Here is a 16,104-nt window from a genome sequence, read left to right as displayed (position 1 = left end):
TCACCTGAATTAAAAAAGCCCTTCTGATCTTCAATGATGCAAGGACAATATCTGAGCGAGAGCAGAGCCAATTTAATAAGAGAACACTGTTTCTGGCACTTGAGTCTGGTTGCGAGTGGAGAGATTTGTGCTTGCGCATTACATGGATGCACTATCACGTTGCATTACGACATTTCGTCATTAAGATAACTTCACAGAGGCTGCCTAAAATGAAGTATATAGAAGAGAAGAAAGACTCCCTAGGTAGCTACCTATTGCCCATGTCAGGATCTGCCACTGCCAGATGTGATGAGAAATAAAAAAATAAATAACAAGCTAATCACAAGTCATCTTGTGGGGGGCACCTGGGCTACCACCCTCCCCTGGGGTTAAGGTGGTAGATAAATATATTTTGAACTGATTTTCAATGGAAGTAACTGGTAATATCATGCAACCACCACTTTCAGAAAGTTACTGACCTACTTTTGTACACGATATTATCACACAAAAACAAAGCTGTCTCAAAAAGGATATTTAGCTGGACCTTTAATTAACTTATCGAGTTCAGAGTAAGATTAGTGTCTCGAGTCTCTAATCAAGTATAGATTTACTAAACTTGAATACTAGAAAGAGGTCTCACACAGAGTGTATCTTTATCATGTTGACGCTTCTTACAGCCAAAGCTCTAAGGACAAGCCTGAAACACAGGGGCTTACCTCTTTCTTTTCTTTAAGCCTTCTTTGGCTCAGGCTAATACATGGCCTGGTTTCAGCACCAGGACAGTGAGCTGCAAAATAATGGTCAGACCACTGCAGTGGAAAACAGAGGCTAAAAGGTCACCTGAGAGGCTCATTATTACTGTAGTAGTGTTGGATTAAATTGACCTAAAGGAAGTCTTGTTCATGGAAATATGGGTTTTATGTTTAGTTTGCCATTGTTTTGAAACACTGTTTGGCTGGTTAGCTGCTAAGGGTAGGTTATACACACTATGCATGCATGCTTGCAAAAAAATAAAAACCTTCTTTCTTCATTAACTGCCATTTAATCGTTGGCTTTTATTCTGAATTCTTCTTCTTAAATACTAAATGCTAATGTTGCTAAAAAGAAGAAACCTCAGTGGTGATAAACTATTAGAGTTCTTTTTTTATTAATATTATTATAGACAATGTAGTCATTTCCTGGTCAAGTTCAACATAAACATCATATCTTCATAAACATGTTGGCAAATGAATATTATCGATGAAGACTATTAAGTCGAGAGCAAATAAATCAACATTTACAATATTATACATATAAACGATCTAGTTTGGAACACAGACATTCAACTGAACGGTTCTTCAGAATACACATAGTGCACACCGTTGACATCAAGTTTCAATACAACTTCTGCAACATGTAGTGTTAGAACAGCTTGGGCAATGCAGTACAGTAAAACGTGTTACATGCTTAAGAGCAAAAACCAGTCATACCCCATGTTAGGTGAAGAGAGAGTTTCTGTTGGTAACTTTCAAATGATAAAGTAACAATAACCCGAATGCATAACCTTTAATTTTTAGATTTACTTTCACATTTTTGGACGTGCATTTTACAATGTTCTCAGCTGAGCACTTATAATCCAAATCTTGTATTTCTGATGTGCATGAGTTTATTTGCGACTTGCAGATTTATTTTTGCACCAATTCCATGTTTTTCTTCCCATATTGACCGATAGTAAAAATAAATACAAATCTGATAGGAATTTGAATGAAAGCACAGATGTTTTCATTTCCCAAAGTGTGCTTTGACTTCCTGTGCTTTATAAATCTATCAAATTATCTCAATATTACTGCATCAAGTTAGAAAATTGCAATGTTTCATCAATCTTCCATTATCAGAGCGGTGCGATTCGAACAGTGTGATGATTAGCTGCCTATGACAGTGTGCATTCAGCAGAAAACTGTTGCATCAAGTCAAATGTTTACATATCTTTTAAAACATAGTATGACAAAGACTACAGAGAGGTGAGCATGATGTTGGATGAGCCTGACAACAAATACAGACAAAAAAAAAAAAAAAAGGCCACGCACATTTTTACTATTATGTACAAACACTTAACACAATAGATTGTGAACATTCCAAGGCAATTTACCTTTAGGCACTAAAAGGTATACGTTGTAACACAAATCATTAGAATTCACATCTGATCCACCTTTGATTGACACCTGGATTCTACAGCCGAACCATATAATTTCACCATTAAGAAGAAATTTAGATGCCAGCAGAGTAAATCTGGTTGCATAAGGGGATTTCTTGGCTTTAACTGGGAAAAATTATATGACTTTGCTATTGAGTCCTGGCTAGTTGACACATCTTCCATGAACACAATCAATGGACTTACCAGCACCACTCAACTTCCACATCCATGAACTATACTCAACTAGTCTTACATTTAGATAAAACATGCTTTTCTTTCAAACAAATCTGCAAAAATATGAAAATATTAATTCCATACTTAACCAATGCAACCTCACCCCTCTCTCATAAGGAAGGCTGTAGATTCCCCAGCAGTTTATGTGGAGTTTGTGAAAATTTTCACTGCATTCCTTGTTGCAAAAACCAAACTTTTTTTTTAATACAATACAGATTTAACAATATAACTATTGAATAATGATATGCTTTAACGCTTTCTGCTAAGAATTTTTTTTTTTTACATTTTTGAGGTCTTTGAACACCTATATGGCATTCTGAATCTATCCGTTTACATGTTCAAGCAACTATTAAATATATGCAAACTAACTGTATTTCAATCCAAAAAGGAAAAAATAAATAATAATAATTGACTGGATGAAGTTTGTTTAACAGGCGTCCACTGTTGCAAATAAACAAAGAGGTGCTTTACCGTACAGTGTTTGTTCAGATCTGTATCAATGGTGCCTCGACTACTTGAATACTAATAATGTATAACAGATATACCGGGAAGTCTTAAGTAGCATATTATTCAAAGGACATGCAGGATTATATGGATGGCTACTCAGTATTATAATGCGTCTGCTGTGCTGCTGTCCTTTCCCGCCACTCGTTCCACATGAATTAAGAAAAATCTTAATTTTGCAATGCACTAATATTTTCAGTGGAGATCCACAAAACAAGCAATGCTTCAAGGGGTGATACCTGTATGGCTTTGGCTGAGAGGTTGAAGTACTCCAGTAGACAGGCATGCAGGTAGATCAATATAGTATAATATATGTGTGTGTGTGCTTTGTCTAGATGTCCATGTCCACAGGTCTCAGATCCCCAGTCTTGTGTTCCTTTACCCAGAGCTCTCGGTCTTTGGCAGGATCCACACTCTGCAGAAGCTGGTCCACCGGCTCCAATGTCTAAGAAACAAATCAGAAAAAGTCTAAGATTATTGGCACCACTACACCGCTAAAATATACAGTACCCTTCAAAAGTCTGGGGTCAGTAAGATTTTTATTTTCATTAAATTCTATTCAGAAAGGATGCATTAAATCGATCCAAAGTGACAGTGCTGCCACATAACTTAACATTGACTTAACGCGTTTTAACCTTTCAGACATAGAGTATCAAGATCTTTGCTTTATATAACACAATATCAGACATATTTTGGAGAAGTATCTGGACACTTTCTGGAAGTCAAACGTTTGTGGATGTTGCTGATAGTTAAAGAGATTCTCTACACCCGCCGTTCCTCTGCTAGGACACACTGATTTCATACATGCATTAAAATCACCAAATCACCAGCTGATTCAGTCACTGTGCACAAATGTGAAATTATTTCTGAGAAAAGCTTGTGCAGCGTTTATTTGCTCTGAGAACAGAGCACACGATAAAGCTCATGTAATGAGATTCTCAGATCATATGAAAGATAATTTGATCAGCGCTTTAATCAAATTGTAATGCAGTACAGATAGCTGCAGATAATATCTGAATGTGAAGCAAAGTTAGGTTATGAAACTGTGTTCGGCTGGAATACACTGCTGTTACTCACACTTTGGTTGAACATGTCCGTCTCATGCCGCAGTGTGGTGTACTGACGCAGAAGCTGCTGTATCGTCTCCACCCGCTCCACCTCCAACCTCTCCAACTCCTTCAGAGCGCAAACACAGACTATCACTGATCTAGGATCAGTCTACATCAGGGTTATTCAAATCTTGTCGTGGAGAGCCAGTGCACTGCAGAGTTTAGCTCCAACCCTGATTAAACACACCTATACCTGTGATTTTCTAATGATCCCAAAGACATTGATTAACAGGCTCAGGGTTAGAGCTAAACTCTGATGATCTGGCCCTCCAGGGCAAGATTTGAATAGCCCTGGTCTACAAATTGCCATCAGCTGATGGCTCCGACAAAAATTGAATTAATGTTCTTCATTATTCATAATCACGTATAAACCTTTCAAGACAGACTTACCACGAGCACAGAGATTAAGCAATGATATATGATAAAGAAACCACAATATTTCATTTCATCTTCAAATTCCTGGTTAAGAACTACATTACCCACAATCCTTAAGAGAGATCCACCAATCAGGGAAGCTGTGGTTAGCAGCAACCCATACGCTCTCTCCATGTTTAATTTTTAGTACAAATCTGAATATTTTCAGTAAATCAAAAAACTTAAATATCTTTTTATAGTTATAATAAATTATTATAGGTCAATAGTTTTAAATGTATCATTTGATTATAGCATTTTCAGTGCTTCATGGAATGTGTAGTTCATTGCCTAATGAAAGAAATAACTGCTTTTATTTTCTTTACAATTGTTTAATCGAAATTTAATAATTTCAAGGCTGGTTGGTTTAGTTCATGCTCACAACTCTTTATTAAAGAATTCAGATTCTATAAAGAAAACAAATACAGAGCTTGGAATTATTATTCATTACTAATTCATATTTGTGCATTACGACCTCGATTAATAGATGAATAACATAAATAACAAAAAAGGTTAACTGGATAACTTATTTATCAAAATGATAAAGAGCCTCATAGAGAAGAATCATTGAGGATATTCAAAAATAATAAATATGCATAAAGTGTCATTTTGCACAAGGAAACTCAAGTGATAAATTCATAGAAACAATTACCAGACTTGTGGTGACCATCTCCTCAAACCACTTTGACTGAGCCTGATTGTAAAGGTCCACACAACGCATCAGATCATCACCTATTCAGATAAAACACAGAGACAAACATTATGATGCAGATACAATAAAAAAAAATAAATAAATAAAATAAATTGTAGTGTGGTTCTTGCTTAAAACAGGAGGGGAAAAAACTGCCAATGTAACAAGACACAACTTGGATTTCTAAAGCATTTGATTTAATCTTAAACCTGATGTCTTGAGCATTACAAACTAATAAAAATATGCAAAATATATAAGAAAATACGTATGAAAAATCTTTCAAATCCACAAGAACTCATGCAGTTAAATTGCATTAATTTTAGCTATTCTTTTCAAAGTATGCAAGTGTACACTGCATTATTCATGCAAACAGATTTTTAGTTTATCATTTTATCAGTGCTTGACTTTACCAGCAGGGGTCAGTTTGAACTCAGTTATAAGTATTTGTATTCCCTTCTGTAACAAGATAATCACAGGTATCATTTAAACTCAAGCTGTTTACCAGGAAAACTGTTCCCAAACAGAACTACTGGGTTTACAATTACATGCATGATTAAAGCTAAACCAATGCAAAAGGAGGCAAATGAGAGAGAAAGACTATCGACATCTTGGAAGAAAAAAGAAACAGATCGCTCCATCTATATGTCAATGAGCTCCAGGTTTTAAAGACATTTGCATTAGCGAGTTGACTCGTCAATTACTGAAAGAAATTGAGTTGTGCTTAATGTTTGTAATGTTGATTTATAGCGGGAACTGCGACGTGCTCAGCGCGTGGGAGTTTGAGAAAGAGAGAGACACAGATAACATCATACAGGGCTTTTCTACTGAGCTCAGCTGCAGAGGAAAACACTGTAAAGCTCTTGGCAGTGGCACAATTAAAAACAATCTCCTGCAGTCAAGCACTGGAAAAGATCTCTGCAAACAAAGAAAATCAAAGCTGACTGAATCTAAAGCACCATTTGACACTGATATCCTACAGCATAATTATTGTAGCAGGAGTGATTCTAATCAATAACATATGAGTTCAATAATATAAACTAGACTTTTACATCGTCTTTCTGTGCTGAGTGTTTCGGCTGACTGCCAGCGTGTTGCTTTGCATATGCATTGCTGATGTGTTCTGGGTGGTCAATGGGATGTTGCTTACTGGTTGAAATAATAATAATAATAAAAACAAAATCTCTATAACATTCTGGGCTTTAGCAGGTTCCTCATTCAGTGTAAGTCTAAGGCAAGAGGCTGAGACACCCTTCCTAAAATCTAAAGGGAATTACACATTTCCATGTATAAAGCCCCATTTATACAGTGTGATATAAACTACAAATTCTGTCACACTTTAGTTTGGGGACCGATTCTCTTGTTAACTAATTATTAACTATGACTTCTGCCTCAATAAACTGCTAATTTGCTGCATATTACTAGTTAGTTAGGTAGTTGTTAAGGGGTAAGTTATGGATCTAAAGTATGGTCATGCAGAATAAAGCATTAATTAATATGTGCTTTATAAGTACTAATAAACAGCCAATATGCAAGTAATATGCATGCTTATAAGCAACTAGTCAATAGTAAGAATTGGTTCCTAAACTAAAGTATTACCACAGATTCATACAAGTGTGATATTACAACATGTTGTTTGCAATATAAAACAAATGCCTTGAGTGTATATTGTAACTGTACTGCACCCACAACAAAAATATAAAAATATTCTGGAAAATGTTTATTTTGATGTTACATGACATTTTTTGTTACCTGCTATTTATTAGTATAATTTTAACAACCCTCAAAGAGCAAGATAAGACTGACAATGGTGTGAAATTGCATTGAAAGCTATAAAATATTTATAAATATTAATAAATCATTAATGTGGACTTTTTCTCTCTCCTTACTGTTAAATGATCTGTTCTTTATTTATTACTCTCTTGGGGGGGGAAATTTAATAATAATAAGATAATAATAATGATAATACTGTGATAATAATAATAATATAAAGTTATATATATTTTTTTGTTAACATTTAATAAATACATAAAAGTTAATTAATCTCTGGCATGCCTAAAAACCCTTCTTTTTTGTATGGATAAATAAATCAATAAATAATATTTCCCAAAGCAGCCACTTGTGGATTACAATCCACTTGTCACTTTTTCTGCCAGAGAAGAAGAAGAAAAAGAAGAAAAAGATGACATTTTATTTGTTTATCTGTTTATCAAGTGACCATTAATCCGCATTAAAATTACTTAGTGCTTGGAATACCTAACCCTAACTCTAAAATACTGAAAAATACCATACAAACCTCTCAAATACAAAACATGTTCATATAGTGGTACTTCCTGTTACTTTGAAGTGAGTGCGTTGTTATGCATATCACATTAATTTTGCAGCTTCAGGAATTGAATAGTGAAGCAGGAACTTGTCTGGCAGTGCTGTTCAGTCTAATCCACACAGTGTTGTGGCTGTGCGTGAGGCAGTCATGGTCATTTGGTTCTCTGTGCTGCTGGAGTCAGTCTAGAAGCACTGAATAAGACACCATCAGGGTGCTCAGTAATGCACCAGTCACTCAGGTTGAAGGTGGAGTGAATTCTCCCCCCGTGACGCGTCCTACCGTGTGAACCACGAGGCTGCCAGGTCTCCCTGCATTAGGGATGTGTGTCCCGCTCAGGACAAATCCGGCATTGATAGTAGGAGTTCAGAGCAATAAGATGCCTGGCATGCTGATCATCAGCTCCCACAAGGCTCACTTTCCCACTGCAAAAAAATAGACCATTACTCCATGCCTTTCCCAACTCTTGTCTGGAAGCAATACGGCCTGGCTCCGCTTAAACACAGACTCCTGGGATTGAGCCAAAGTCCTCTTCCATCCCCTGCACTGTTCTCTCCCATCATGTTTGTCATGCCTCTGTCCCCTCGCTCACAAACACAGTCTCTTCTCCACAGTCTCCGCACGCTACAACAAAGGCACACTCTCCTCAAAGAAACAAAAAAAAGGACCAATGCTGGATTACGGAGGGTTTGTTTCGTTTATTGAAATTGCATTGTTTGCAATCCATCCTGAGTGGAAGAGAATGGCTGGAAGTTTTTAAAACGAGAGAATATAGCGGAAGTCAATCTTACAGTGCAATGAAGCAGCCAGGCGTTTGTCTGGAAGCAGTCTGTTACAGTGTTGTGACAGCTGGCAAACTGACTGGGACTGGAGGATTATGATAGTTGGAGTATAATAGCACACAGCCAGAGCTTTTTAAAGAACTTCTTTACCCTACAAACAATACTGAATCATATTTGATATATTGTTTTTATTAATATATTTAAATACGAACACTTACCGGACTTAAGAAACTGATTTACTTGATTATCCATCCATACATATTATTTTATTTATTTTTTAGAAACATTTTGATAAAGCTGAGTATCAAATATGATACATTAGGATTTTGAGAAACATTTATGTGCACATCACTCATTCACAAATGCATTGCATTACATGACTAAAAAGAAAGAAAACTACAAAGCTTTGTTAATAAAAGCAGAAGCATTTAAATATCTTATATACTGTATATTATTGTGCGATACAGTGGCAACTGAAGCATATATGCATTTTATGTAAGTAGTCAGTTAAACTTACTTAAAAGAGCTCATTGATTTATATTACAGGCTACTGTATAATATTTTTTACCAATTTGTATTTTTTTGCTCTGAATAACATAAATGTATTTTTTCTTCCTCGTGTATGAGCTCCACATGTATTACACTCTGCATGAGACATTACAGCCTGATCTATCATCTATCAAATATTCTTCAAACCATAAAACACATATACAAACTAGTGGGGTTAAAGGAAGAGTGAACATAATGGACATTCTGTCGAAACCTAATCTCATGTCATTACAAACCATTACGACTTCCGCAGAACACAAAAGAAGATGTTTAGCAGAATGACCAAGCTGCTCTATTCAATTAAAAGAAAGCATTTTGCAACTACAGGTGTGCTATATTTAAAGTCCTCTGAAGCCATACAATAGGTTTGCGTGAGGACCAGACTGAAATTTAAGCCATTATTCATTCAAACCCTTCCCATCCACTGTAGTTCTCAGTTACGTTTCTTTAATAAATCGTCATATTTTTGGACTACAGAGCCAAAATATCACCCCTGCAAACTTGAACTAACATTGTTACTCCGCTTAATGTCGAAACACAATGGGTTTAGTAACATCTAGGATGAAAGGAAAGTGTCCTCCCTCAGGTTTATTGTGTGTAGTAAGCCCATACCCGCTCAGGCTTAATGAACTGCTTTTGTGCTGATGCTCTGACCTGCTTGTGTGGATTTCCGTCTGGCTTTTTTAATATCCTCCTCTGTTTTGTTGCTCAATTTGATCTCAAGCTGCTGTGTTTTCACCTCGAGATCCTTCTGTCTGTCTGCTAGAGCCTTCCGTGCCTGCAAAACACAAGACACGTTAGGTCCCTAACCTTCAGAAAACAATGTTGACCATCAACTTCAAACGGTCAAACCAAAACTTGAGATTTTCTTTTCATTTTCTAATGGATTTGCAATTTTTTTGATTTTGTAACTATCTATTTTCTACCAAGTAGAAGCGGTAGCAGCTACTGTTGTTAATACAGTAGACGTTTCCATTCTGTTACATACAATCACATAAAGCAATGAATCATGTGAGCTTCACTGTCTGCAGTCGTTGATAAACGCTGCATTGCGAAGCTGATAAACTGTGCTCTACTTCATTGCATTTCTTAGAGTCACTGTTGCTCATGTTGACAGAAATGGCCACTTCTCATCGGAAATGAATGATTGATATTTGGGTGCATGAACACAAGTGAATCACACAAGGCATCATTCTGATGAGTTTTCATTTCTCATCCAACCATCTGCTGTCCACGCAAAAATCTGAACAGACATGTCGACACAATGGCTTCTGGGAAGCATTTGAGAGCCATTTATACCAACAAAACACAGACTTGAAAAGAAAGTTTAATTAAATATGCTTGAAGAAAATCAATATGCACTCAAAGTTCCCTTGTGAAAAATAAGTACACTTTATAGCATAATTTCAAAAAGGGCACTTATTACGGAAATAATATACGTTAACTGAATATACTGAAGTGCAAACTGAATGTAATGTTTTCTGACATGTATTAATTGCAATTAAAAGAAAATGTATAACAGTTTACATTCACAGTAAATGAAATTAGTTGAATTTACAAGTGTTTTTTTGGAAACTAATTTCATATGTTATAGAAAATGGTATCAAAATAGTAAAAAAATACTGACAAGCATTTAACTTGTAAACATAAATACGCTTTAATGTAATTTCTACTGAAAAGTGTTTAATCGATTTCAATATATTTGTAATTACTCGTTTCTAAACATGAAGTTGCAATTTAAAATATATTAGCTGCAAATAACACGATACAGTTACATTTATAACCAAGTACTTTACATGTGCTTAAGTAAATATATTACTAAAATACTTCTTTAAAGCATGATGCTTTTTTTAATAATAATATGATTTAAAATGCATTTTAAATTAAAACGTTTAATTTGACGTTATTACAGAGAGCACTTTTTAAAAGTGTACTTAAGTGTGTCATGAAAGTGTGCTCTCTTTATGTACAGAACACTTAAGTGGCCTTTTATTACATTAATATTATATGCAAGTAAATTTTTTTTTAATTAATTTTAAGATTTAAGCACATTTAAGCCTACGTATTTTAAACAAAACCTACACTAAGTCTGTACCTTCTCCACAGCAGCGTAACGGCTGACCAGCTGCTTCCTCAGGTCAGCGATGTGGTGGTCGTATTTCTTCATGTCTTTTTTAAAGTTGTCTCCTTTGAAGGTCAGTAAAGGCTTCTCGACTTCACTCTGGAGCTGGAGATCAAATCTTCTGCATCAGTGACACATATCTGTACATGAACACTGAATGACATCTGAGATGAACTTGTGAGGTGTGTGGGTTCTCCGAGAAGACTCTTACTGCTTTTCGGTGCATACAGTATTTGGATGGAGTTTTTGCTTCAGTTATGAAAATGATGTTCCCTAAAAGAAAGGCTTTTTTGTTTTGCTGTCTCCGTTAATTATACGTGATCTGAGGGAATAAAACTGCAGAATCACCTCCATCTTTCTGCAATTAATCACCCACACTGGCGCTAAATGGAGCACGCTAGTGTGAACACGGGAAAGCACAGCGGTGGAAAGAGACAAAGCACAGCAGACTGAAGAAAGCTGTGTAGCTCATTACATGCAAGCAGCTAATAACATCTCTGAGGTGATGCTATTCAGTACAGCACAGAAGAGAAATAAGGCCAGATATTTCATCTTCCCTGATGATGCATGAGCTCGAAGCGCCTGTATCTCAGCTGGATCATATATATCACCTGCAGGATATTGAGAAATGTCATTAGAGAGAACTGAGAGGTGCCCACCTTTGAGGAGAACTTGAGATGGACCTCGGCTTCATCAGCTAGACTCTTCTTAAGTTGGGCCCAAGCTTCTCCAAGAGTCCTAAATCGAACCAGAACCCAGATTAAATCTACAATTTTACTCTTAGAAATAATGTACTTGTAAAGTATAACAAAAGATTATAATGTACATTAAAATAAAACATTTACTTTGTTTAATTAACATTATTCCATTAATAAACGTGTTATCTACAAGTGCATATTTTTTATACTGTATATACTTTTAAGATTTGCAGTACACCAAGAGTGCACATTCAATACAATTACGCATGTATAAGGCCTTCTTAAATCACGTGTTCATTTATTTTTGAAAAGAATATTGAAATATATTGAAAAATATTTTCATTCCAATTTTTGGTGAGAGTTAAAGATAGTGAAGGAAAAGCAGCTAACAGGCTTCCAGTATGCAAACTCCTTTAATACTGCATAAAAAAATAAATAAAAATAAATAATCTTTGTAACATACCCTTCCTCTTGTGCTGCCATCGTGAACATGGAGAGTTTGGAAAGGTTCTTGGCATATTCCTCTTCGATTTTTATCCTGAAACATGAGGCATTCAGCAAGAAAAGAAAGATTTAAAAAAGAAAATAGTGTAGCATCATCTCATTTAGTACTACTGGCAGAACTACATGTAAAATGCTGCTTATTGCACAATTGTTTTGAAGTTAAAAAAAGAACAAATCAACGTATAATTTACAGTAAAATACTATAAACTGATTTTCCCAGAAATCCCTGCATGACACTCCACATTTGAGTATTTTGTTTAAATAATCATGGTTCTGTTAAGTTATGTTTGTTATCAGTTATGTTCATGTTACATCTTCTGTTGTTTAATGAATGTTTATTGCATTATTTAAGTGTTGTGTGTTACCATGATGGTGTTTAGTGTTTATGTGAATTACTCTGTGTACCTTCTCTATATTAATATATGCTTCAGCGTGTGGAAAAGCTACTTGTGATGAATATATTTTTATCACTGCTGTCTCTTTTACCACCTGCATTATTATGGTGTTGTCAATTTATGTTACAGATAAAAAACAGGTTTTTAGTAGCAGTGTGCATTGTTGAATTTACCAGTCTACACTCAGATTTTCTTCTGTAAATGTTTTTACAGTTTTTCTGTATTTTTTACAAAATTATTCTTGCAGCCACAGAGGCCAAAATGATATTGTAAAAACTACAGATTTGTTTTTACAGTGTAGACTTTTTTAATACATGGACTAAAGCTTAGAGAATATAAAAAAATATAATAATTTGTGTTTCGAAGATGAATGAAAGACTTTGGAATGACACAATGATTTTGGGTGAGCTATTCATTAAGAGCCTAAATTGATAATAATAATAATAATAATAATAATAATAATAATAATAATAATATCATCATCATCATCATCATCATATTAATAATCTGTTTTCTTAATGTTGTTAGTGTTAGAAGTTAGGATATTTTAATATCACTTTACACATTTTTTATATATATATTTGTGAGTTGTGATTTGTGAGTATGTTTTAAGAATATTTAGATATTTTAACTGGAAAAATAACTGATATAGAAAAAGATTGTTTCCAGTGGGGAAAAATAAAACATAACACTTAAAAAGGCAACAGAGAGTGAGGTGTTATGTAAGAATGGTGTCATCATGAGAGAGAGACTGGCCCACCTTTCTCTGATGAACTCTGCCATCTCTTTCTGCATCTGCTTCCCCTTCAGCTGTTTCTGCAGCAGCACCTCGAACCCTGACACCGTGGCCCCCTGAGGGTCCCTCTTATCGGCCTGCAGAGGACGGAGAGACGTTACACACACACACGAGGCGTCATGCATGCTGCCACTTGATCAGCACCAGACTGTCAACAACACGTGAGCACGATCACATGTGTGTGAGAGGGGCCACATGTGTGCATGAGTCACAGCATGGGTTTGAGTGAAGAGGGTGTATAGGTTGTTAAGTGTGTGACTAATGTACTGTGAGAGCTCCTGATGCAGCATGTTAATGAAATATGCGTTTTCTGTGTGCAGTTGCGACGGCCACTGATGTGCCATCCCACACGTGACAGAAGTGTCATAACCTCTTCACACGCTTGACTTCAGAAACAGCCAGAAAGAATCTTTCCGACAAAATACTCCTTTTTATAATTTGCTTGTGTGCATGCATACAGTATGTCAATATATGTCATTTTAATCTCGGTCCAGGGTTACTGGGAATTATAAAAGTGAAACTTTGCTGAAAATGTGCTCACCCTAAGGCCATCAAAGATTTGTTTCTTTATCAGAACAGATTTGGAGAAGTTTAGCATTCCCTCACTTGTTCACCAATGGATCCTCTGCAGTGAATGGGTGCCATCAGAATGAGAGTCCAAACAGCTGATAATGAAATGTCACAATAATCCACTAGTAATCCAAGTCCATCAATGAAGTGAAAAGCTGTATAATTATAAGAAACAAATCCATCATTAAGGCTTCAGTTTTAACTTCCATAATGCTTTTTTTTTTATCAACCGTTTGGAATTTCATTCTGACGGCACCCATTCACTGCAGAGGATACATTAATGAGCAAGTGATGTAATGTTGGATTTCTCCAAATCTGTTCTGAAAAAGTAAAGTACATCTTGGATTGCCTGAGGGTGAGCACATTTTTAGCAAATTTTCCCTTTTGGGTGAATTATTTAACCAAAATTGAAATTTATTTTAGTTACAGTAATAAAGTAAAAAAAAAAAAAAAAAAACTTTTTACTTAAGAAATAACTGAAACAAAATTAAATATACATAAACTTTTACTTTTTTTTTAAGCTAGTTTCTAAGATAACCTTTCTTATTTTTATTTAAAACTGTAGACATATGTAGACAAAATGTTAGTCAAGATGTAAAAATGAAAAAAAAGGAAAAGAAATAAGGTACAAGAAATAAAATCTAATTAAACAAAAAATATGGTTTATCCTTAAAACAATAAAATAAAAACATTGTAGGAAAAAAAACAATGCATATTATTGTACAGTATATATATAACAATATATAAACAAAACCTGATTAAGTAAATGCTGAAATGTCAATCTGTCATAAAAATGTCAAAACAAAAACAAAGAAATATGTCTGCATACTGAAATTGAAGCTTAAAAAATAAATTAAAAAAATTAGGTCTTCCTCAGGTCGAAACCTAAAACATTTGTTTTTGTGAGCTTAATTTCAACATGTGGACGAATTCCTTCTTCATTAAACAATGAAAAACATGATTTTGGTTTCTTGATTTGATTTCTAGCAGACGTTTGTATCTCTTTACCTCACATCACTTCTGTCTGTCAGTCATCAGATGTTGATTGTGTTGTTTGCATCGCTATTTAAACCATGCATGTTGCTGTCTCCAAGTCAACTGTCCAGTTTTATTCACCATCCTAAACCATTTTTACTCACATTTTAACAAATTTGTGCTGACCTGTGTGAGCTGTAACCTAAGTTTGTCAAAGTTTTTCACCATGAGCTGTTTTCTGTCCTTCTAATGGTATTAAATGGGCCCTACGATACGACTCCTTATAGATAATATCAGTACTCAGCCACTGCGGTCCACCAGCGAGGAGGGTCTTCTTTCTCTCTCTGTCTCTCACCCAGAAATAGTCGCAGTAGCTCCATTCATTGGGCTTGAGAAGCTGCTGCTCCAGCGCAGACGCGGACACAGGGAAGGTGACGCAGTTGATCTGCGGTGAGATAAAACAGAGGAAGGTCAGCTCACAGTGTGTGTGTGTGTGTGTGTGTGTGCCTGAATGCTCTTTTGTCAGGTTGGTTTTATTTTCAGAGGAGTGAGACAGAGATGGCTTGTGTTAGTCTCAGAGGGGAGACAAATGAAAGGTCACGATGTAAAAGAGAAAGACCGGTCATGTTTACTGTGACCTATAACAGCCTGAGGATGGACAGAGTGATGGAGGAACAGAGAGAGAGGAGGCATGTTTAGAGTGCATTTTAATTTCACAATTGCTTCTGTTGTCTTTGAAAAGAGGTTAAAGGGTACTGTCAAATGCCTGAGCACAAGATATTCTCCATTAATGTCAACCAAAAAACAAAACAAACACAAGGTTCAGGACCCTCTCTGATTGGTGGATCTCACATTGTGTCCTGTCGAGTCATCATTAGAGTCACTAGTTCCCTTCGTTTCCCGAAATCAACCAATAATCAGACTTGTGGCTATGACACTGACCTCAGTCTGTGATTCTGTGATGTTTTCAACATTAAATAAATAGACTGTATAGATGAAATCATGTTTGGGCAGTTTTCACTATCAGTAGCTCATATTAAGGCAATCTCACTGAGTTTTACATGGTGATATGCTTCAAAGTCGGAAATATTTGGCTAATTTCCTCTGTAAATCTCTGCCTACAGTTAGAGTAAACATCAATAAACTTAATGTTGATGGGCTTTATCCAATAGACTTGTGCATTTTTTAATTTCATCTCGTGTGTGTTATATATATATTTTTTTTTTTAAACAGAATCTTGCTGAATGGACTTTGATATGAATCTCCGATTTCAGCTCTGATAATAAATGATA

The 16,104-nt window shown here is 35.5% G+C and overlaps 1 protein-coding gene across 2 annotated transcripts in view; it reads right to left on the bottom strand.

Moving 5' to 3' along the window:
• Positions 1 to 1,104: 1,104 nt before the first annotated feature.
• LOC127940951 (growth arrest-specific protein 7-like) overlaps positions 1,105 to 16,104 on the bottom strand; it is a 29,098-nt gene continuing 14,098 nt past the window's right edge. For both annotated transcript variants that reach the window (XM_052536174.1, XM_052536173.1), the window contains 9 exons: positions 15,168 to 15,257; positions 13,232 to 13,344; positions 12,036 to 12,110; positions 11,534 to 11,612; positions 10,848 to 10,979; positions 9,407 to 9,530; positions 5,063 to 5,142; positions 3,968 to 4,066; positions 1,105 to 3,335 (listed from right to left, as the gene is read on the bottom strand). In XM_052536174.1, coding sequence (XP_052392134.1) covers positions 3,222 to 3,335; positions 3,968 to 4,066; positions 5,063 to 5,142; positions 9,407 to 9,530; positions 10,848 to 10,979; positions 11,534 to 11,612; positions 12,036 to 12,110; positions 13,232 to 13,344; positions 15,168 to 15,257 — 906 coding nt within the window. In that variant the 3' untranslated portion in view covers positions 1,105 to 3,221. The remainder of the gene's footprint in view (positions 3,336 to 3,967; positions 4,067 to 5,062; positions 5,143 to 9,406; positions 9,531 to 10,847; positions 10,980 to 11,533; positions 11,613 to 12,035; positions 12,111 to 13,231; positions 13,345 to 15,167; positions 15,258 to 16,104) is intronic.

This window comes from Carassius gibelio, chromosome A3 (genome assembly GCF_023724105.1).
Source record: "Carassius gibelio isolate Cgi1373 ecotype wild population from Czech Republic chromosome A3, carGib1.2-hapl.c, whole genome shotgun sequence".
Classification (NCBI taxonomy): domain Eukaryota; kingdom Metazoa; phylum Chordata; class Actinopteri; order Cypriniformes; family Cyprinidae; genus Carassius; species Carassius gibelio.
This window is presented reverse-complemented; position numbering and strand designations above follow the sequence as displayed.